The sequence below is a fragment of the Manacus candei genome, unplaced genomic scaffold, assembly GCF_025592945.1.
Source record: "Manacus candei isolate 608988 ecotype Guabito, Panama unplaced genomic scaffold, ASM2559294v1 h1tg000005l, whole genome shotgun sequence".
Classification (NCBI taxonomy): domain Eukaryota; kingdom Metazoa; phylum Chordata; class Aves; order Passeriformes; family Pipridae; genus Manacus; species Manacus candei.
This window is the reverse complement of record NW_026138053.1, coordinates 5,817,392-5,841,145: the sequence shown is the minus strand read 5'-3', so window position 1 is coordinate 5,841,145 and position 23,754 is coordinate 5,817,392. Positions and strand designations below refer to the sequence as shown.

General features: G+C 42.5%; 3 protein-coding genes and 1 long non-coding RNA gene across 6 annotated transcripts in view; 3 read left to right on the top strand and 1 right to left on the bottom strand.

Annotated features, from left to right (window-relative positions):
• The window catches only part of LRP8 (LDL receptor related protein 8), a 170,832-nt gene extending 168,110 nt beyond the window's left edge, over nucleotides 1–2,722 (top strand). For both annotated transcript variants that reach the window (XM_051800940.1, XM_051800949.1), the window contains one exon: nucleotides 417–2,722. In XM_051800940.1, coding sequence (XP_051656900.1) covers nucleotides 417–455 — 39 coding nt within the window. In that variant the 3' untranslated portion in view covers nucleotides 456–2,722. The remainder of the gene's footprint in view (nucleotides 1–416) is intronic.
• A 1,074-nt stretch (nucleotides 2,723–3,796) lies between these two features.
• LOC127477541 (uncharacterized) lies at nucleotides 3,797–15,575 on the bottom strand. The gene is made up of 3 exons (XR_007906979.1): nucleotides 15,450–15,575; nucleotides 13,444–13,506; nucleotides 3,797–3,890 (listed from the first exon to the last, which is right to left on the bottom strand). It is a non-coding gene; the product is annotated as an uncharacterized LOC127477541 (long non-coding RNA).
• Nucleotides 15,576–15,616: 41 nt separating this feature from the next.
• On the top strand, nucleotides 15,617–17,382 carry MAGOH (mago homolog, exon junction complex subunit). Its single transcript, XM_051801918.1, has 5 exons — nucleotides 15,617–15,756; nucleotides 15,866–15,924; nucleotides 16,017–16,127; nucleotides 16,426–16,508; nucleotides 17,103–17,382. Exons 1-5 carry the CDS (start codon nucleotides 15,669–15,671, stop codon nucleotides 17,200–17,202), a joined length of 441 nt encoding a protein of 146 aa, XP_051657878.1. The 5' UTR covers nucleotides 15,617–15,668; the 3' UTR covers nucleotides 17,203–17,382.
• A 648-nt stretch (nucleotides 17,383–18,030) lies between these two features.
• On the top strand, nucleotides 18,031–23,596 carry CZIB (CXXC motif containing zinc binding protein). Of its 2 annotated transcripts, none has more exons than XM_051801904.1 (8): nucleotides 18,031–18,216; nucleotides 18,296–18,369; nucleotides 18,453–18,509; nucleotides 19,247–19,328; nucleotides 19,808–19,839; nucleotides 20,247–20,324; nucleotides 22,415–22,480; nucleotides 23,281–23,596. In XM_051801904.1, the coding sequence occupies exons 2-8, from the start codon at nucleotides 18,367–18,369 to the stop codon at nucleotides 23,356–23,358; spliced, it is 396 nt and encodes a 131-aa protein (XP_051657864.1). In that variant the 5' UTR covers nucleotides 18,031–18,216; nucleotides 18,296–18,366; the 3' UTR covers nucleotides 23,359–23,596. The 2 variants fall into 2 exon arrangements, with proteins under 2 accessions (XP_051657864.1, XP_051657854.1); XM_051801894.1 differs by having other exon boundaries at nucleotides 18,050–18,216; nucleotides 18,296–18,379.
• Nucleotides 23,597–23,754: the final 158 nt, after the last annotated feature.

The following is a 23,754-nucleotide window of genomic DNA, read 5'->3' as shown; positions in this document are numbered from 1 at the left end:
AGGAGGCTCCCTCCCAGTGGCAGCCCTGGGGAGATGAGCACTGGCAGGTATAACTGCACTGTGTTCAGAAGAGAGCAGAAAGATCCACAAGTAAGGAGTGAAGGCAGTACAGCTCCTACAGGCAGGCAGGTGTGTAGGTAATGCCCCATATCATCTAAAGGTCCTGCACCAGATCACACTAGAGAAGGTGTCATCTCTTACAGGGAACCTGATCCCTTACACAGGGCAGTAAACTTTCCAACACCTCCTTAGTAACACTGGGGCAAGTGACCCCATTGGGGGGAAAAAATCACTCCCTAAAATAGCTTTGTCACCGATACACTTGGGACAACAATGAGAGATTCAACAAGAAATACAAGTTAGCAACAGTATCACCATTCCCAGACTTTCTCAAGTGTGTTTCTTCTCCTCCCCAGCGTGTAGCACTGAGCTTAGAAGATGATGGATTGCCATGAGGATGAAGTTGCTGCTCCAAAACCACACCGAACAAACCTGCTTTGGATCACAGAACCTGCTTCTTCTTTCTGATCATTATTTATGTTGCAGAAGGGTAACCACAAAGTTATAATGAACTGCAAACATCCAAAGGATGTGAGAGTTTTGTATGTATAATCTTTTATACACATTTTAACTTGTTGCACTACCCATTTGTGATAGTGAATAAGCGACAGCTGAGCTACTAACTCAATGTACATAACCAGCCAGGCTGAAGGCTCAGTAGCTATTGCTTTATTTTAAGACTATATTTATAGATATTTTGTAAATATGTTGAATATGCTTTGTGGCTATCCATCAACATAAGTAAAATAAATTCTGTACAGGCAGTTTAGAAATATTTATTAACAAAATCTGGATTATAAGATCTGTTCTGTAAATATAGTAGAGGGGTGAGAGTATTTATTTTTTGTATGTTTGGCTTGCTGTGCATAGATTATCTGTGTATATATCTATCTGGACAAGATAGATATATAGGCATATAAATATATACATATATATAAGAATATATACATATATTTTAAAACTACTAGCCTACCTTTATGAAAATTAGGGATAATTGAATTTTTACAGGATGTTTGAGAAGTTTGCTTTGAAATCTAAAGACACTAAGTAAGAAAGAGCTGCAGGGTAAGACAGCTGACCAGTGAAGCACTCCATTAGAAACAGCTCCTGATTTCCATCCTGGCTATTAAGAGTTGCTTTTACATTTTCCAGTCTATCCATGAAGAATCCTCTGCAGTGCATTTAACTATTTCCTACAGCATTCCAGTCAGGAGAAGCTCCTACAGCACCCAGGGGGTTTGTGTTGTATTGTTGCTTTTTAAACAGCTGGGTACAAATCTGATTTAGGTTTTTTATTTATTTCTAAATGTATATCTAAATGCTTTTCCACACTGGGAATCTTGCACCTCTCCAATCAGCTCAGAATTAGCAGAAACCAAGATGTAGCCATATCCTTCCACACAGCTGAAGTGAGCACTCCCCTTGGATCATCAGGAAAAAACTCAACACAATACCTGAAGTCCCTTCCTTCCCTCCTTGCCCTTGTCCCCTGCTCGTACTGATTGAGTCCAGCTCTAGGAGGTGCTGTGGGCAGATGTGGAATTCCTTCAAGTGCAGCAATTACTGCCCATGGAACATCCTGCACACGGCAGGAATCCCAGACTGCAGAGCACTGGGCAAGGAGGCCAGAGCAGGTTAAAAACCCCACAGCCTTCCCAGTATCTTTGGCTGGGTCATCCTGCACCTTGTAGAAAAAATGCTTGTTTTTTCTCATCTCATTCCATAAGATTCCCAGGGAATTCTGTGGGAAGTGAATACACTTACTATCATTGCATAATGAACTGTAACAAATCCTAGAGCAATCTTCCTCATGTTTTTATGTCAGTCCAAGCTTTCATATTCAAGTGAGTAGAAGAAACTCATCCTGAAGGGGTTTGAGTTTTTTTTTTTCCTTTTTAGAATAAATTCACAGTGTAATTTGAGCTGGAAGCTGATTCTTGACTAAGAACAGGAAGAAAGTGTCTAAAGCCCTTACAAACATAATACATACTCTCAAAATGCTTCATGGCCTGCATAGACAATACAGAAGTAATCAAGCATCCTTCTATTCAAAATTTTAGATTTTAAGGCAGTGAAAAAATGAGTGAGGTATCCCATTATTGTTTTAAGGTATGAAGCTCTCTTTCTACAAATCCATGCACTGTGTGCATGAAGAAAAAAGCTGAGCAAAGGCTGTATGTGATAACACTGTAACTAACAGAAGAATGTAAATATATTTGAAAGTTCTACAGTTTTGATACTTTTTTAAGAACATGTACTCACAAACCTGTACAAACCACGTGCAAAAGGCTGCAGGTTTTTTCAAACCCTTGTAAATGAACTCAAGGTGCAGTGCTGATTTCAACCTTTACAGATTTATAACTACTGAGAAGTCAAACACCAAATTTGTTTTTTAAGAAATTAATTATTTTAAATAATGGTTCAGGTTGTTAGGGTGATATTTAACCTTGTAATCATTTCTGATCTGTCTTGTCATACTGAAGTTCTGTTAGAGTAAGTTCTTGCTTGGTGCCTTTTGTGTTTCAGTTCTTAAGTTGCAGACAAAAGGCCCAGGAGGGGCGGGGGGGGCTCTGTGTAACACTTGCTGTACTGGAAACCAAATGAACACGTTTGTAAAACAGTGCACTGTTTCTAGAGAAAGATTAAATTTTTTTATCTGGGACTACTGAACTAATTACTTCATGGTGTCTAAAATGGGATCATATCATAGTTTGGTCTGAGTTTTCCTTCACTGTGCAAAGCCAGGGTGGGACTCGGGAGCACTGCTGTGAAACAAGGATATTGTGCACATGGAGGGACAGCTGGAGGCATTTTCTGAAATGGCTGGGTGGTTTGGGTATGACATTCACCTGTGCAGAGAAGCTTGAGCAGGCAGTCAAATGCTCAAAAGACTTTTCCCCTTTCAGGGATTGCTGGATGTCCCCTTTGGTCCGTGTTTGTGGGACATCTACTGTGTAACTTAAAACTGAAGTTACCAGCCAGGGGAATAAAGGAGCCATAAATACCCAGATCCATTAACATGGACCTCCTGAAAACCAGGACAACCAAACTGTGCATCAAATGACCATTTTCTTCCTCCCCCAGGCAATCTGCAGGATGTACCCAAAGCAGCATTAGATATCAGAGCACTGAAGACAATACAACCTTTCCCCATCACGTGTTGGTACAAAGTCCCTTTCAGTCAAATGTTGGCCCTAAAGGAAGCTGCCAAGCAGATATCCCTTTTCAGACACATGGGATATTACCAAACTAATATGGACTTGTGTACTGGTAAATATTGGTGGTTTAGTTTTCTATTTAACTGAAAACAGGTTTTTCTTAGTTTAAAATATTTCTCAATTCCAGTTAAATATTTTAGCAGAGTAATATGGTAGCAAATAGAAAAACTGAAAACAACAACAAAAGAAACAGCTCCAGGTCTAAACAGAAAGGACAGAACAAACGAAAAGTGAAAGAGCCTCATAAGAGGGTCCCAGGTAGGTTTGGGATTGCCTAAACAACTTGTTTTTTTTACTTTATGCTCTATTAGCAATAAAATTCCGGTGGTTTGTTTCACTTTTTTACACACAGCAGCTGTACAGTCTGAGCTAATCCACACCAATCCTGTGCTGCCTACTTCCCTTAAGACACTGTTCAACTACATGCACTCACACTGTTTGTTCACCATCCAATCAGCCCTTTAACTTTGGGAACCAGTTTTAAATCTGCCTTCCTAATTTACATCCTTGCCTGGAAGCAGGGGCTGTAGCCATGGGCTGTACCAAACTCTTTCACTGCTCCATTTGGAGAGTTGTGCCAATTCCAGTTGTCTCCTAAATGCAGTGTCAACACTGGAAGGGTTCAAACAGAAAAAAGATATATAGAATGGGATTCAGAAGCCACCTTCTGGATTCCAGCCACAGTCCATTTGCACATTAATATGCTGGGTGCTCAGTGGCCAGCTCAAAACCCCAATTAACAAAATAGCCACACACTCCCTCCTCCTTCCTCTGACAGTCCTGGGGCTCTCTACTCCAACAGGAATGCTCTGTAAGGGTTTGCACCGATAAGGATTCCCTAGAAATGGCAATGTGGTTGATGAAGGCATTGGTACAGTCCCAGGTGGGGACAACAGAGTTGTTCCAGTCACTGTTTGAGGGTTGTTGTGGATTGTCCTGATGACAAAATGGGGCTGCAGAGACCAAACTGGCTCTTCTCAGCTAGACAAACGTGCCTGGCCAACCTTTGCCAAGCTCATTACAGCTCAACCAGCAGGGACTGAACTGAGCCAGCACAGCTTGTTTTAACTGTACAGCTGCGAGCACGGACTCCCCAGCCAAGACACAAACCTCACGGAATGAAATTTTACACAGGTAAAGATGAACTTGTGGCTCTTGCTATCACAGCAGCAGACACAGGGACACAAACCATCAGCTTCACAGCAGATTACCTCCCCCCAGAGGCACCCCATCTCCCTCAGGGTGCTCAGCGTGGCTTTGCCATCCCAGCAGCAGGACCAGAGGAAGCCAACAAGCACCATTAGGGCTGAGCTCTCAGCTCTCACAGGAGGGTAGCAATGCTGACTTGTATCTGTACCTCTGCATCAGCAAGCACAATGTGAATTAACATGCTGTAACAAACAATACTCTTTTTCAGATTACTTGCAGCAATCAAATTTCCCTGTGTACCTCAGTGGGAGAACATTTCCTCGCAGGATTAGCTGCTGCTGCCTGCCACGCTCTCCACACTATGAAGGCAACCACCGTAATCTTGTCAGTCATGATAAGGCAGAGCCTCAGCAGGGAGCTGGAGTTCTGACAGGGAGACGAGCAAATCTCCCTGATAGCTGGATAGGCCCAGCCTGGTTCCATGGATGGTGTACACAGGATTACTGGAGACTGAACTGATAATTTTTTTTTGTTTTCACATCAGTTCTGTTCTTCAGCCCTTGCCTACAGGCCACCAAGTCAGGGGAAGAGTAGAGCTTGTATCTGTGGTTCCTGGCCAGGCACAACTGAGGCCAAATAGCAGAGACATTCCACATCACCCTATTCAGGATTTCATCTGCTGAGTCTGCCAATCAAGGAATTAATTATTTCCAACTGTAGTAATTTATTTTCATGCATATATTCCCCCACTGGGGCTTAGCTAAAAGCACATACATTAATTTAATTAATTAGCGTTATGTGTAAAGGATGATGGAAAGCCTTATGACCAAACATTCAAGAAAAATCCCTGGATCTATATATTTTACCTAAATAAGATTTAAGCAAAGATAACACCTTGAAATGATACTTAGAAGATAAACAATACTTGGAAAGATACGTTTAGGTCTAAATTTTATTTACAGGAACTTTGTAAGAATTACAAAGGCTAAGTTGACTTTTAGACTTCCTGTAATAATGAAAAATCAACATGAAATTACTGGAACTTTGCATTAATAGTAGCAATATCTGAAATAAAAAGCCTGACCTCATGAACTGACTTCCTATTACTTTGATGCTCAGGGCATCAGCAGCAATAAAATTCATGAAGAAGATTGTAATAAAAAATTTTTCAATCACATCAGCATGTGAGGTGAACAGAAGCTGTTGCTGTAGAGAAAACTCATGGTGAACATGTAATTTTAATTTTGCATACAATCTCGATCTTCCCATCTTAAAACAGACCTGTTGCAGCTGGAGGAGACACTGAGGAGGTCAAAGATAACTGAGGAAGATTTTACATTTTTCAAAGCTGCAACTCAGAAAGCCACAAGTGAGAGGATGTACAGTACCTGTAAATAAAATCAGCAGTGGTGCACAGAAAGCACTAGGATGCAATTATTTCTCTAAGTATCCACTATAGCTACTAGGAGACAGGAGATGGGGTAAATGGAATGAGTCTGATCCAACATGAGAGAATCCTGATGATCAGATGAGTAATTTCTCATAATTGCTTTTCCTTCCTTTTCAATCATCACCTTATTTACTACAGAACATGGAATTTCTTTTAGACAATACAATAACTGTAGCTTATCAGACATATTGTCCACGTGAACAAAGCAGTTCATGGTTCCATGCTGGAGCCACATCAGACCCAGATGAATTAATTAAGAAGCCATGACAGAGGCATCTGATGATGATGCATTTGTTTGTAGCTCATTACTCTGGACTTTCAGCCACACTGTGCCAGGAATTAGCTGCAGTTATGGTTTCCCATAGCAACAAGGTATATGGGACTAATTGCTCAGGAAAAAACAGCTGACTGGGAGCTGTACCTCCCACAGGGAGCTGAGCCAGGTGTTCCCTAGGTATTCAGGAAAGTAAAACAAGGCTGTTCCATGTGCATCTGCAATACAGCTTGAACTTGGTCCACTCGTGTTCACAGCAGCAGCTCTTGTACCACTCCCACACTGCTTCAGAGAGGCCTGATCACACCAAGGAAGGAGGGACTAAACCCACTAAACTTCCCCCAGATTCCCCTGTTCTCATTAATTTACAAAGAAATGAGCACAGGTAAATCCAGGTCTCTGCAATAGGGTAAGATAGGATAATAACTTTCACAAGCACTTACAGTTTATAATAAAAATGTAACAAGTATACATGTCATCACGTCTTAATATTAACCATTGATTTTTTGAAGTACCAAGCACTGAACAGTCTGTAAATGCAGGCTATACACATGGTAAGAGGCACTCCAGATTTATTAGGAATGAGCACAACTCAGCAAACAAGGAATCCCATAAGAACACATTCTCCTAAATGCTTTGCCCCAGCCCAAAGCAAACAAAAAATCCAGCCTGGATAGACTTCAACATTAAATGCTCAGGAAGCTATCATTCAGAATTTCTGTTTCCCCACTGTGCCTTCAAAGTAGAAAGCAAATGGTTTCATTTGGGATCTACTGCATGGGTGGGTTCAGTTAATTGAAGGGGGGAAAAAGCTTCAACTGGCAGAAAGATGAGGTGATAAAACCAAGATTGCAGTGGCTGGCAAATGAAAAAGCCAGAAATACATATCCAAAATAATCATGCACACAACAATATAAACTGTACTTTCATCAGAGTTTAGTAAGTCTTGTGCACAGAGCTGTGCTTACAAAGTCCCTGTCACTCAGTTCCCTGTCCCTCCACAGACCAACTCTGCATTGACTGTGCCTTAAATGTGACTGCAGAGCCAAGTGCTGCAGGTAACACCAACCACTGCAGATCTCTAGTCCCTGCCCTGACAACGTGCTGTCACATCAGGGACAGCATCTGTTGTTTTCACCTCACAGGGCAGAGGTGCATTTGGCAAATTCACCACCCAGACACCAGACAGGGCAGGGAATTGGAGCTTTCTGAGGAGCTCAAACAGCAAAGCATCAAACCCCTGCTCACGTCCTGGCCCAACATCATAACACATATCAGCACGTGCACCTGTGGATTTCTGGGATGCACAGTTCTCTCCCTCTTTCCTGAGGAACCCGAGTGCCACTGTGTGACCTACACAGGCAGGCTACAAAAGGCTCCATTTAATGCTAAATACTGCAGCAGTGCCTTCTCATGTGCAGGTACAGAAGCCTTTTAATTTCAGTGAGTGGCTTCAAGGCAAAAACCCTAATGAAGACAACATAATTTGCAGTGTCAGTAGCTATTAATGCTACGAGGGCTACAGAACACACTGAGCTTTGATGTAATATCTCCCTCTTAGAGCATATTCTGCTTTCATAATAAGAACAAGGCCAAGGAGGAATAACCTCCAGCTGCTCCTGCAGATCAGGAGCCTACTGCCATACATTATTTTGACTGACATTTTCTGCTTTGAGAAAAATCAACACACAGTGCTATCAGAATACTGGTCATCAGATCCAAAGAATATCCAAAAAGATATCAGATTAGACTCATAAATATCAGATTAGACATCATTACTATCATTTGGAGACTTGAGAGAGCATCTCTTGCTCCTTTGGGCTCCAGGGGAGCTCTGATCCCAGTTAGCTATCCTTTCCAAATTAAGCAGAAACTTGGCTGGTTGACTCTGATTTTATGCAATATCTACTTTTGTCTGCTTACCCCCACCTCTGCAGCAGCCTATTCTTCTCCACCAACATTTTGGAAGTGTAAATGGTGATAAAAGCATAAATAAAGCTTGCTTCCAGAGAGGGTGAGAGGAACTGATAAGGAAAGTGCATGAAATGTGAGTGACTGAGAGCAATGGCAATAAGAAAGAACCAAAGGGCAGCTGGGCTGGAACTCTGGGAGGGCAATGGCCTCAGCTGACACTTATTCAGATTTGATAATCCACTAACAAGGAATTTTAACCTCCAGGTGCAGACACACAGGTGTTCCTGACAAGTAACTCAAGCAACTAGAAGGAAAAAATACAGAGGGTATCTTTTTAGATGTGAATTCCTGTCAGCCTTTGGCACCTGATCATTAGTGCTGGTACTTAGTATAAAGCAAAAATTTTTGGCAGTTTGAAAATTGTGCCCACATATAATTATTGTGCTGGCAGTCACTATATTCAACAAGATCATGCAAAGAAGTGCATGGTAATTTCTGCTAAAAAGAAAGGCAACTCCTCCAGCCACTTCTTTATGCTACTGTGACAACACAGGAACAGAGAGGTGATTGCTTTCTTTTCTGCTACTACCCTAAAATTAAGCCTTTCCCCACTGACACTCACTTGGCTTAACACCTCTGAGTTGATGAGCACATTGAGGTAAACCTTTTTCAGTTCCTCTTTAATCATCTCAGAGACAGTTGGAGCAAAACTGAAGTCAGGCAAACAGGCCAGTGAGGAGCTGGCTGGAAAGAAATTACTATTTCCTTAGTAGAAGAATCACAATATAAATTTCACATCAGACCTCTATATTTTTAAATATTTTCATTTTTCTTTCTTATTCCATGCAAAAAACCTCAGTCATTGTCTTCTACTGACACTTCATGTTGAGACAGAACGCAATTCACTCCCCTAAGTTACCAGAGAGGGAATCTCTTCAAGCTCTTGAATAGTGAACAAAACATGAGAAAAATCTATACTACACTGCAGGACAAACTACCCAGTTGAGCTGAGTTGTCTTGGGACAGGTGAAGTCAGGGGGAAAAAATAAGAGAGGAAAAAAATGCAAGAAAAGAAAAAGCACTTCAGTTACAGCAGAAATAATGCAGTTTTAATGGACCATGGAATATCAGATACCCAGCAAGAAGATGACCTTTTCTCCAGTGCTGAAATAACAAAGCCACAGAACACAAACGGTGATAAACCAACTTCAACTTTACAAAATCAATTTATGTGAGAATAAAAGAACAAAAGACATGACCTTTTCTTAGCTATTAAATAAACTAAATCCATTCTACTGAAGTCTTCTTTTTGAACAAAAGTTATTGCCTGACCTTTCTTATTCCAGTGCAGGATGCCAAGTGATTGGGCAAAGCATTTTAAGTTCTTTTGTTCTTCCTAAATCAGAGGTTTGTGCCACCACAGAGGGGAAAACAGTGCAGATCCTTCCTAACCCCAACACAGGAGCATCTGTAGGTACCACCAGAGATCTGTAACATGGCCCAAGGACATGGGGCAAAGACCACACAGGCTGGTGCTGGAATAGGACTGGGTATCCAAACCAGCCCTGTATCTCCACAGGATCCTGCAACACACAGGTATCAGTTCTTGACCTGCACAATGAAGGCTATTAAAAGTGATCTGTGTTAATGGAACATTATTACATCAACACTGAGATTTTATACCTAACACTGATACAATTTTGTATGATATTCTCAAAGAATCAGAGGCATAAAATGCATTTCCTGAAATTATCCCTTTCTGTGATATTACCACGAGATGAGTCCTTAATAATTTATTGGATTCTCTACACTGTTCTATAAACAGTACAAAATAAAAATATAATGTAAATGACTGATAATTACATAATGTAATGTTAGTCTAAACATAATTTTACCTGCAGTTTTTCTCTTGTGGGGTCAGTGTCCAAATAATGTTCAACAGCTGGATGTTGCTGACTGGGATAACTGCAAAATAGGTTTATTCATTGAAAATAGAAACGTGTCATTATTTCCAATCCTTCTAATCCCAAGATCCATCTGTGAGCAAGATATTTTATCTGATGTACAAAAAACATATGCATGTGCATTTGCATTCGTGGAAATGTGTAAAAATATACACATTCACTCCCGAGGCTGCTCTGTTAAACACTGTCAGTAAGGTGCTGCTCATGCACCATCCTGTGGTTTAACAGGACAGACTCACAGTCACAGGAATCCTGACTGACTGGAAATCAAGAATCATTTTCTGAGACAGACAAATCACTTTATTATAAGAAATAACTCCTGGCTCCTGGAAAGGGATTAGTGTATTACAGGCAGTATCATCATTTTCATCTTCGCTTGGGTTTCCATCCTCCTGTTTTCTCTTTTTTATCATTGAAAAACTGCCAGTGAGATGAACATGGAACAGAACTAATCTGATGGCTCCTGGGGTCAGGAGAGTAGCTGTGCTCAGCAAAACAGAATTTTGAAAAAGTTGACCAAGAAATCTTTGAGATCAGGGAAGAAGGACAGGAGAACATCAGGACTGAGAATTATATCTCCTGGCTGTGAAATACTAGTGCTCAAAACTCAGAATCTGAGATCATATGTCTCCATGTAGTATAGAAGGGACAATCTTTAGCCAAAAACCAGAGAAGGTGGAGAGAAAAAATGCTGGTATCTTTAGAGCTGAAGAACAAAGAGCATTAGTGACCACGAGGATCTATGACACTGCTAATCCAAGGCCTGCCCATCTATTGCTCCCAAGAGCTCTGAGACCCCTGAATAAAAGCCCCAGGGTCCTGTGAAAAAGTACACTTACTGATACAGCAATCTTCTTCTGGATAAAGGAGAGAAGGGTTGCCATGGCAACCCTGAAGGAATTCAGCACATCACCTGCACACAAACTCTACCTGCAAGGGCTCTCTGGAAAGTTGGGGGTTTGCCTGCTTCTAGTTAGGGGTCCCTGGAAATTGTACCAGGGTCCTCCAAAGAAGGATTGCACAGGAAATGGATGGGACTTCTGCATCCACCAGATCAAAGGCTGCTCAGAGGTACAATTATCTATGTAAAAGGAGAGCACTGTAATTTTCTTGACAAAGATTTTCAAATAGCTGTAAAGAGCTGGAGAGTCTGATGTGTGCAGGGAACAAGCAAGGCCTGGAAGCTTCCTGTGACGAGGCAAACATGCCAGAGTTGTTAATCTTCTTGCTAATGAAGCCTCATGTTTGGATTTCCTGACCTACTACATCAGTTTCCTTCTTTCTAGAATAAGGGAAAAGCAAAGAACCAAAAATTGGAATCAAATACATTGGAAGAACAAGTTGTTTAGAAGCAATGACAAGTAGGAGCAAAAATGAACTGCAAAACCAATTAAAACATATGCAGAAATGCAAGTAGAAACGGCAGAAATAGATAAAATTCAATTCAGCTTCTTGTCAAAGTGTAGCAGAGAACATGAGATAAAATCTATAAGTTTCTGTTCTATATGGACTGCCCCTGGTCTCTCAACTCTGTAAAGTTTGTGAAACTCTGCTGTGCCAAAAGGCCCTGTGAGATGATCAAAACTTCAATTTGGTAAAACATTTCAAATAAAAGAAAAAAATTAGCACAGTGCTTATTGCAGCTAAAGCAAGGCCACATGGGAGCAAAGAGAAGTTTCTTTGCAGCCCTTGTCTGAAGTACCATCTTGAGCAGCTCCCCACAACAAGGATGCCCTTTGAAGTGCCATGGCCCAGGACCGGGGCATTCCAACCAAGGAGGTAAAATGTTCAATGCTCCTTTGGATATGTCCACAAACATACAGCCCTTTTGTGGACATAACCCACCCCTCAAGGAAGGTCATGGGCTGAAGGTTAAATAAATACCTGTGTTTGCTCCCTGCCACCTGGGGAACCTTCAAACAGAACTTGGCAGTTTTGTTTAAACAAAATCAGCTTTCACAGAAATACATGACCAGAATGCAGCACTTGGCCAATGACTAAACAAAGAGCCTGAAACCTGCAGTGACATAAAATACCTCTCTCTTATATAATACCAACATTTTGGGGAACTACTTAGAGGATAATTCACAAAGGCTAATTCCAGTCAAAATGTGCAGATTCTTTCTCAGAAGCAACCACTGGGGACAAGCTTCCCCATGACAGCCCTTGTAACTACGTCTGTAAAGTTTTGAAGTGAGAATTAAAGCACTTCTGCAAATACTGTCATGTGAGTTGAAGCCACAGTTCTATAATGAAAAAACACAACTATTTAAATAATATATATTTTCTTAAATTATTTGTAGAAATAAACTATAAAGAGGGGGATTCATCTGTACTGGACTAGTTACTCTTCCAGGCCAGTTCTCATACACTGCACTGCACCCCAACTTCCAGCCCTGCCAAACCCAACAGATTCACATGGGGCTGACTTTTCAAATGAGAAAGTCAATTACATTATAAACTTGCATTTGGCACAAAAACCATCTACAGAAAAAGCAGAGAATCAAAATCAATCAAACCCAAAAAGCTTCATTACAATACACTGAAAGATTCACATGAGAGAGCTGCTCTTGTCTGAGGGCAGGGGGATGAACCTGGCAACTGTGACAGACCCTTCCAGGCCTGTTTTCTATTAACTTCCATTAATCTTCCTCCTTTTCAGGCATTCCTTTACACATCCGAGTCTATGTGAGGCTCAGGATTTTTTCTTCTAATACACATGTCAATACACCCCACTTTTGTTTGCTCAGCCACCACCAGGGAGTTTTGTCTTGTGAGCAATGAACGTCTTTCAGTCACTAACCAGCCCCAGCAGCCCAGCACTGCAGGGAGAACCTCACCTCAGAGAGCAACAAGGGCATTTCACTTGGCACCAGAACAGCCAGTGGTCCTTCACAGACCTGTACTTTTAGCCAAGTGGATAAAACTTATCCACATCACAATTTTAAGATACAAATCAGGCTGTTTTTTTCTAAACAGTGTTTTACAAAGCACAGCTCAGTGTTAACACGGAGACCCACAGTCAGTTTGTCTCCAGCAGACACAACAGGCTGCTGACTCAGCTGTATTTTGATACTAATTATCTTTCACACAATGCAGAGGCACAGGAATTAACATTCTTCAAAACTAGAATAGGATTCTCTTCCCAGCAGCTAAAGCAGTGACATAGGCATAGCAAGGATCTATGTGCAAAGTCAAGGTCCACACCATGAGAACATCAAATGCTACTGAACACATTTTAAAGAAACATTTTATGGATGTATTAACTTTCAAAGATTACTCAGTCAGTGAAAGCAGTTTCTTTGATAAGAATTAAAGCCTCTGTAGATACAATGGGAAAGAATTGCATAAAACTGTGTATGTTTACAACATGGTCTCAGCAGTTACAGACATGGAAAAATATCAGAAAATAACCTGAATTATTTGGCATCTGTGAAACAATTTCTGTCACCCAGTTCTCCGAAGTGCCCAACGTCTCTAGTGAGGAGACAAAAATAGCAGGAATGCAACTATTTCAGCAAACAATCATAAATCTTAGAATGTTAAAACTAAGTTAAATTAGGGATCCAAAGTAGGTTGATTTATTTGAGCTATCTGCTCTTTTACTGACATGAGAAAACCCCCCAAACAAATAGAAATATTCAGAGCATGTTTATCCAATTTCTCCCATTTCCCCAAGTCCCAGAGATATCTGCTCCCCCAGGGTCAGAAGTGAAAATCATGGAGATTTTGCTCTTCTTAAAAAAGCAACAACCCCCCCCCCAACTCAATGCCCTTATAAACCAGTATCAGTTCAAGATTCCATATGCACACTGTTATATTACAGTGTAAAATAATGCCAAAAATGTGTATTAATAGAGACATTTTCTTCAGAGACAGAACAATCACTGTTTGCACATGCTTTCAGGCGGAATGAAAGGAACCACAATGTACACATTCCTCTTTCACAAACACATCCTTAAGCCAATGCACTCAAGCGTAGTATGTTTTTGATTGTGAGTGTGTCAAGATAACCCAAACACCCCTGCCAGCAACACTCCATCCACTATATCACCATCAAACATGACATTTATTTTAAGAATACAAAAAACCCTAATAAACACACAGTAAAAAGCATTTTTATCTCACCCATAATATGTATTTATCGTAAAATGTATCAGTATACAGAAGTCACACAGTTGACACCCAGGAGGAATTAAAATGCAGGTTCTCAGGATAACTCATATTCCAGTTTGCTCTTCCTTCCAACACAGTAATTCAAACAAAATTACATTAAGTACTGATATTCATGAAAAGGCTTATAAACAATTTAGACAATTACAGTAGAGTCATTCTCTCACAAAAAAAAACCCCAAACAAACCTCTGAACCCGAAGACAAACCAGATAGTACTTGGTATTATCTTTACACTGGATGACCAAGTTCACACAATAAGCAGGATAAACCACCTAAATGAAAAATCACCAGTGTAAAACCCATTTCCAGTTCTACCACAATACAAAATGCCCTCCCCCATTCTGTGTTTTCAGTGAAAAGTGTCCCATCTGCTGATCAGCACAAGAGACACCCTATGTCTGAATTTTTCTTTCAGAAGGGAATATTATACAGAAGGGCCTGTCTCTGGCCCTTTCAGCAGTTCCAAAGAGCAAAGGGGTAGGTGTTACCCCCAGTCCTCAAACTTCAGGCCACTGGTGATGAGGGACCTCAATAAACCAGTCCCAGTGAGGCACCAAACTGCCTCGGGAGACAGAAATGTGGGCATTGTGGTTATTTTCATTCTGATTAAAGGCATATACACACAGTGGTTGCTCTGTCTCTGAAGAAAATCTCTCCATAAATACAAATTTTAGCTTTATTTTACATAGGATGGAAGGATTGTAACATAACAACCTGGGCATCGAATTCTTGCAGTGACACTGAATGTCAACATCTGGGTTCATAACAAAGGGAGAGCTGCACGTCTTGTCTTTCATTACTATGTATAAATATTATAAGGAAGCCCTTACTAGCAGCAAGTGAATAATTTTCATTTTTTTGCCTAGAAAAGGCCACAGGTTTTAGGGCAGAGGATGCACCTCGGTCCTGCACCGACCGAGCCCTGCACCAGGTCGATCCTAGTGTGGATATGTCGAGTCCTGTCCCAGCGATGGCACCTAGGCCACGGCCACCACCGCTGCGGCATTTTTCTGTCAAGCACCGCAAATACCACAACGATAGAACAGCTCTGGGTATTTTTCTGTCAAGCACCGCAAATACCACAACGATAGAACAGCTCTGGGTATTTTTCTGTCAAGCACCGCAAATACCACAACGATAGAACAGCTCTGCTCCAGCCGCCCGGGCTGGGCGCCCCTCAGGGAGCCCCCCAAGGCGAGGGCCCGAGCCTCCCCTGGGGCCGGCGGGGGTGCGGCGACCCCTCACCTGCACCGTTTCGTGCCGCTGTGGGGTCGGGCGGTGTGGTCTGGCTGCTTCCCGACCGGATCCGGGCTCTGTCCCGGCTGGATTCGGACTGAGGGGGCGGGGCCGCTCCCGCCCCTCACGGCCCCGCCGCCCGCCAGGGGGCGCGCGCGCGCCTCCCAGCCCCGCCGTGACGCGAGCGGCGCGCGCCGCCGCGGTGCATGCCGGGCCGGCGGCGGGAACATGGCGAGCGACTTCTACCTGCGGTACTACGTGGGGCACAAGGGGAAGTTCGGGCACGAGTTCCTCGAGTTCGAGTTCCGCCCCGACGGTGAGAGCGGGCGGGGGCCGGGGGGCACCGGGAGGGACGGCTCTGCGCTCCCTGAGGGCTCGGGGCCGGGTCGCCCCGGCGGGGTTTAACGCGCGGCCTCTCCCCGCAGGGAAGCTGCGCTACGCCAACAACAGCAACTACAAGAACGATGTGATGATCCGGAAGGAGGTAAGTGAGGGGGGCGGCGGCGCGGGGCTCGGTTTCCCTGCTGGAATGGTGCGTGCAGGTGTTGTAGTTCCATGTTGGGATGTTGTGTCCAGGCTTACGTGCACAAGAGCGTGATGGAGGAGCTGAAGAGAATCATCGACGACAGTGAAATCACGAAGGAAGATGATGCTCTGTGGCCGCCTCCGGACAGGGTGGGCCGGCAGGTGGGTGCATCTAATCGATGCTTTAATTTCCGTGGGTAGCTCCTTGGAAGCATAACAGAACTTTCCCCTCTAGGCTGTGTTGATTCCAGCCAAAAGGGAAACAATACTACCTTAAAACCTGAGTAGTGACTCAATGGCAGCTTAGCTGCGGGAGTTTATATGATTCACAGACCTGCTGCACTCAATGTCTCTGTAATAGAAATTTGTAAAAAAAAAAAAAAAAGTTATTACAGTACTTAAGTATTTCGGTAACTTGTACCACAAAGCAGTAGAGTTCCCATAACCTTTTATTTTCCAGGAGCTTGAGATCGTAATCGGTGACGAGCACATCTCCTTTACCACGTCAAAAATTGGTTCACTCATTGATGTAAATCAGTCCAAGTACGTACCCTGCTTTTTTAAGTTGCTGTTGTTTTTATTTAACAGTCTATATTAAACTTGCTGATCACTGGGTACCTGTATTTTACATTGTTTCAAGGTACAGATCAGTTCCTGGGGAACTGCTCTGTGTTGCAGTGTAATGTACCAGCTGCCTTTAGACCGTGGCATTACACATATTTTCAAATACCTTGCTGTAGGAACCCTGTCAGATGTGTTCATAGGCCAAACTGACCTGCCATTCACCTGTCTGCATCAATGTCTTTGGGAGAACTGAGATTTCTGTATTTCACCAAAGCTGAAAAGATTGGCTGTCATAGTTGATTGGTTTTTTTTTTTAATCCTAAGTGCTGTTGCTACTTGGCTTTCATGAAAAAATGCACATTTTGTCAAGACTTAAAATATGCAAACCTGGAATGCAAAATGTTTTATCCATCAATGTAGAATGAAAAAAAATCTGTTCATGTCTAAAGTGACCTCCAAAAAGTCTCCTTACAGGCTTTGGGTTTTTTTTAATAGGTTAGTTCTATAAACTCTTCTAAAAGACCATCAGTCTTAAACTTCTTTTGTTTTCTTTCCTTCTGTTGTGCACTGCAGAGATCCAGAAGGTTTGAGAGTATTCTACTACCTGGTCCAGGACCTTAAGTGTCTCGTCTTCAGTCTCATTGGACTGCACTTCAAGATTAAGCCAATTTAAATCAGACAAATTGAAGTTTGTATTACATTCTGTATGGGAGAATGGGTGTGGGGGGGAGGATGCTGTTCCAGCTTGTCAGGGTTTCTGGCCTGGAGCTTTTATGTATTTCAGATTTTTTTGTTGTTGTTGTTAAAAATTATCAGTGAGTGTCTTTATTAAAAGGATGAGATTTCTTTTTAATTTTTGAGTTGTGAGAGACTGACTTCCTAACACTTCTTTTAGCATGATACACTCGCTTGTATCACACACATCCTCTGTCTACACAGCAGTAGAAAATGGAATTAAGCCTGGCTCTGTGAAACGAAACTTCAGCCAGCTGTCAGGATAAACCTTTGTTACTGTCCTGAGCTGGCTATTCTGTTGGCCAGCCCAAAAGTGCCAACCAGCTGACTCTGCACGTGGTACCTGGTGGTAGCAGACACGCATCACCTTCCTCATGTCCTGTGCTCACCTGTTTGCCCCCAGAGCACAGGTGGAGAACAGGCCCCCAGGAGCCACCCAGGATCTTCACTGACGCTCCCCTCCAGCTTTGGAAAAGCTTGAAAAGCAACGTAGAATGTATTTAGTTAAGTTCTAGTCTAGCAGATCTGTTGTGCAACATTAATTAAAAGACTTTGAGGGGTCTGAGACTCCCTGTGGGCTCTGAGGTTGTTCCCCACAGCAGCGCTGCCAAACTGGCACATCTATATTTCCTAAGTCAGTAGCCACTGCGATTAAAAAACAATTGTGGTTAAATGGCTTTTTAAAGGTGAAAACCCCCATTGCCGGTGCCAGCCCCTCCCGCTTTCCCGCCCCTCGCCACAGGCACCGCCTGCCGTTCCCGCCCGGCCGGGGCGGTGACGGGCGCCATCTTGGCTGAGGGCAAGCGCGGCTTCGCGTCGGCTTCAGCCCGGCAGGGAGCGCCGGGCGCGGCCGCCATCTTGGCTGAGGGCACGGCCTCGGCGGGGCAGAGGGAGAAGAGAATTCCACAAAAATTCCACGGAGGAGCGGCCGGAGACCCGCGCGGCCATGGGGGTAGGTGGGACCGGGGCCGGGCCGGGCCGGGCCGATGCGGTCCGGGCTGACGCCGCTCCCGCCGCCCCTTGCCTTGCAGAAGATCGGGCTGCAGCTCCGCGCCACGCTGGAGAACATCACCCGGCTGCGGGCCGAGGGCGAGGACTTCCGATGGTACCTCAAGGTGCGGCGGGGCCGGGGGTGTCACACATCCCGCGTTAGTGACAGCTCTCAGCTCTCTGACTTCTGTTTTCCAGCTGAAATGTGCGAACTGCGGCGAAGTCTCTGAGAAGTGGCAGTACCTGCGGCTGATGGTGCGTGTCCCTGTAACCTGCCTCAGAACAAAAATGGGAACACGAACCTGCCTCTTACACGCGTATTAGCATCAGGAATGGGACCACTTGCACTTTAGACGAGTTTTTCAATTGCTATATGCAATTAGAAAACGCTGTCATATTCCATACTAAAAAAAAATTTGGATACTGTTAATTAAAATATGCCATTGGAATGGTGACTGTTAGTGAGCAAGTATTTACATCTGCTCTAAAAAAAACCCTTTCTGTAAAAATAAAATTTGAAAACAAATTTTGAAGTGGTATCAGAATAAGGTTGTGCCTGTAAATATTTCTCTGATGCTGATGGAATATTTCTGGAGAAATTTAGGTAATTCAAGGTGAGTTAAGCATGCACTTGGAAACTGAAAAAGCAGGATAAAAGATAAGGGATAAGAGAAGGTTCCATTCTTCAGAAGGATGATCCTTTTTGATTGCTTAATACTGTGTGGCAGGAATGTATTTTGAGGAATTAATAGAACATGCCTATGTGGACCAAGACATAACTATCCACTATTCCCTGTTTTAAGTCTAGAACAGAATTATTCTTTGATAATCGCAGCTTCTTGAATTACTAACCTCTTGTTTAAAGAAAAGCCTTCTTGTGGCAGTATTTTTAAGAAGTGAAAGACTGTTGTAAAAACTGCTTTACCTTTGCAGAGGCTTCCAGTGGCTCAGCTGAAGTGCAGTCACAAATGTCTCTGCTGTGTGGTTTTTAGGACAGTGCTCCCCTGAAGGGCGGCCGAGGCAGCGCCACGATGGTGCAGAAGTGCAAGCTGTGCTCCAGGGAGAACTCCATCGGTACGTGCTTACATGTTTAACAGGCACCATCCACTTGTCGCTTTTTCTCCCAAGTTTATTTTTTAGTCCCCATTTTTGCTTGTAAAGAGCATTCACCGGGGATTTCTTCCCTTGCACACCAGTGCTCGAGTTCACAACAGGTACACACTCGACATCACGCTCATGAAGGAGACAGCAAGGCCTGGTGAGTCCAGGTTTCTGCATGAACAAAACTCATCTGCAGTGTCATTTTACAAAGCATGCAAATTTTTTTTGCATTGGTAAGGTAACAAAATGGTGCAGTATAAACTTCTCAGGAGAAGGGAGAAAAAGTGAAGGCCTTCTACCTTCTGAAGGCCAGCTGCAAGAAATACTTGGTGACTTTGTTTCTTTTACTTTTATAAGGAAATTTCTTTGAAAGGAGAACCTGGTGCTTGGTTTGTGCTGAATAAAACTGAAGACATAATGCAACTCACTTTTACACTTTTTTTTTGTTTTAGATATTTTAAGTCAGACAATCAAGCCTTACAATGTAAGTTTGCTTCCTCTTCTATATAACAAGTGAGAGATAAATTAGCATTAATACTATTTTGAGTTTTTGCTTTATCATCCTCTTTCAAGAACACAAAAGAAGCTGGTATTGTTCCCTGAGAGAAATTGTCTCTTGTAGACTCCTGCACAGAGTCTCAAGTGTAGAATAATCTGATACATTTCATAAGCCAACACAGAACTGTATCACTCAAATTAGAGGTGGTTAGGCCTGTATTAGCAGACTAAGAAATTCTAGTTAATGACCACCTATTAAATGAGCCCTAGGATTTTGCTGTCACTTGGGGCATCAGAGATGACAGTACTGCCTTTAAAGCAGTCCATTCCTAAACTAATGCTTGTCACTGTCTCTATTAGATGGAAACTAATGGAATTCTGGCTCAATTACAGGCTGAAGACAGTGAGAAATTCAAGACAATAGTGGAGTTTGAATGCCGAGGTCTGGAACCGGTTGACTTTCAACCACAGGTGAGATCTTACTTGTGATTTGGTTCTCAGTTTTTAAAAACACTTCTTGTAGACTCCAGAGCGATAACATACACATTGTTTGAAATGGTTCTGGAACATCCTAGACCTTCCCAAATTCCCATTCTCCCCATGGGATTCCCATTCACTTTTTTTTCTATTTCATTTGACTCCAAACAAATCCAGAAACTAACAGATAACACTAACAACTCTGGTATTCTTTGTGCCAGGAAAATCTAGCACTAGGCACACCTTGGAGTCTTACTCCACCTGCCTTACAGGTGACTCAGCACTGCTCACCTGAACTCACCTGAGAGGTCTTCATTGCTCAGGTTATGGCAGAAGAGTCTTTCCCAAGGGGAATTGTGAGAGTGCAGCATTGGACAGAGCACCACTGTGCTCCTTGCTGTTACAGAGAGCACATGCAGTTCAGGTTATGAACACGATTCAATGTATGCCCTCTAAAAAACAAATTTCCTTTGGGATTTGACATCACCAAAGCCACAGGGAGTGAATACTGGCAGTTTTCCACGTGAAACTTGAGCAAAGGCTGAAGATCACCAGCACGTAAAGGCTGTTGCAAAGCACACCTCAAGGTTCAGAGTTAAAGGATTTCTCCATGGCCACGCCAGTCTGCAGTGACTCATCTGCCTGTGCACGGTCATGCCTGTTAACTCCCTGCTATATTTAACCTATTATTCCAGGCGGATTAGGTGGAAATAGACTGACAGATATAAACCTGTCTTATCCTTCCCTCAGACTGTGATGCTGGGCTAAGAAACAGCCCAAAGAAGCCAATCCTACAACGAATTTGATATAAATAGAATCCCCACTGCAGAGTGCTGCAGAAGGTCTTTATCTGTTTATTTAAGTGAAGCCCATCTTTCTGAGGACCAGAGTGGTTATTAGTTTATTCCTGTTTGAAAGCTATGCAGCCAGACCTAGGAACTCACCCCTCAAGAAAAATCTATGGGAAGACTACAAAATATAGGAGATGTTTAGAGCTCTGCATCCTAACTGTCAATTTTATTTTTATCTGGAGAAAAAAGCTTCATTAAAGCTTTTAATTTAATCTAAATTTGGTCTCTGCACTTGACTGGAGAGTATACTTGAATTCCTGAAGAGATATTTGAGTGAATTTTCTGGAGCCTAAATCAGTAAATGAGAATTTTCTGATGCCTGCATGACTTCTGCAGTTCCAAACAATTCTGTAAGCTGCTTTATATTTGACATGATCCAAGCCAGCCTGGCTTCTCCACAGCCTTACATCTGGCTTTTGATTAGCACTATGGCCATAGTATTACAGTATTTTCTCCCTATTCTTGGTAGACATAATACAAACACACCTGAAGTCAATTTAAAGTGGCTTAACGCTTGCATGTCTTATTTAAATTGTAGTTCTCTAAAAAAAGAAAGCAGAGAAAGTATCCTTTGATTCTCCGGATATACACCCTCCTTTTAGACCTAGTACAGAAGCGTGTAATTCCAGTCACGTGGCTCCTTGTTCCCTGGAGGGCTGGGGAGTGGCCTCAGGTGGCAAAAGCAGGGCTTCTTCTATTTTTCTAGTGTTTGTTCTGTACTGCAGCTCTGCAGTTTTGTCCCATGATGCTGATCTGCCTCTCCACCCCAGCAGTTCCCTTGAGATGGGCTTCCAACAGTTCTAGAAGGGCCACTGTGCCCTGCAGATCACTCTCCTTGTGTTAGATCTCACCCACTCTGTGGTTTAACTCCCAAGTGCTTAACCTTCCTTCAGATCCTGAAATATTTTAAAATCATGTGGCTTACTTTGCACATTCTTACACAGCTAAATGTCTGACTGGCATTAGTGGGATTTCTCTATCAAAAATGCAAGTGTAGATCCCTTGCAGAAAACCAGGAAGAAACATGGATTTTTAGCCAATTGTTAATAAAATTCTGTAGTTAGAAATGGCAGTGTAAGAAACCTTCCTGTATGCTACAGAAGTGGCTGGGATTTTAAAATATACAATGAAATTTTGTGCTGAGTTACTTTCTTTAAATATGTTTCAATGATCATATTTATTATTTTCTTGGTACAACTTACTTTTAAAGACTTTCTGCAAATGTGTTTGCAGGCAGGGTTTGCTGCTGAAGGTGCAGAATCTGGCACACCTTTCAATGACATAAACCTGTTGGAAAAGGTATGTTGTCTTAGTTTCATTAGTAAATCTAATTGTTTAGCTTGCTTTCCCCAAGTCACTAGTGCAAAATACACACCCTGCTCTTTCCTGGAGCCACAGGAAGGTCATAGCTGGAGAGAGGAACTGCATCAACTATGAACAACCAGCATTACTAAGTGTCACTTTAGAAGTAGGTATTTGATAACTTAGCAGCTGGCAAAGGTAGAAATGCTACTTTTATTTAAGTCACTCAAGAATTCCAAAGAGCAGGAACCTGGAATATTAAATGGCTGGGGTCATGAGAGCGGTGAATTGATTTTTCTGGGAAGATCCCTGCACATTTTCCTGTGCACAGAGGTATTAAAAAGTAATACAGACACTGTCCTTCAAAGCTCAGGATAATGACACTGGCATTGCAAATCTTCCTTGGCTGTGAGCAGGAATCTCAAGGTCAAATCTGTTCCCTGGTATCCTACTTGGCAGGGATCTGCATATCTGCTTACCCACCTGACTAAGGTATTGTAAATGATAGATAATCCTTTCACCTGCCATGGCTGCTGTCTTGTCCACTACAGGCTGTGGACTGCATATGAAAAAACCTACAACATTATATAAATAAAACCACTGAGACTGAAGGTCATTTAATTTCAGGTCGGTGCTTTTGTTTCTCTCACCTGTCAGAACTTAACTTGGTGACTGCACAGTGCTTTCCACAGAAGTCTAAGACCCAAATTTTGAGTAACATTTGGTTTCAGTTTGAATTCCAGTCTGTGTGCATTCTGTCCTCTGTGACTAACTCTGTGAAATCTTATTTCCTGCAGGATTGGAATGACTATGATGAAAAAACAAAGGAATCTGTTGGGATCTATGAAGTTACCCACAAATTTGTAAAATGCTGAAGTTCACAGCCCTAATAAATCTTGACATGCTTATTGATGGAGGAGCTGTATCCATCAGATACAAAGTTTCCTTGGAGTTCCTTTTTTTATCTGGCTGCAGTTCAGAAATGGAAACCTAAGTTCGTAGGATCATTAAGGTTGGAAAAGACCTCCAAGATCACCGAGTCTGACCTTTGGCCACCATCACTAAGTTGTACTTACTGTCCCCAGCATTCTCTAATAAAATATTTTCCACAGAGCACTTGGAGATGGCCTCAGTACAAACTGAAAATAGCACATACACCTGACTGAACTGTGCCATTTTCTGAACACTTTTTTTTGAAATATATACGGTTGTGGTGGACTGTAGCTTAACTACTGCACACAGTGACTGCTCAGACAACTTACAGCCCTAAA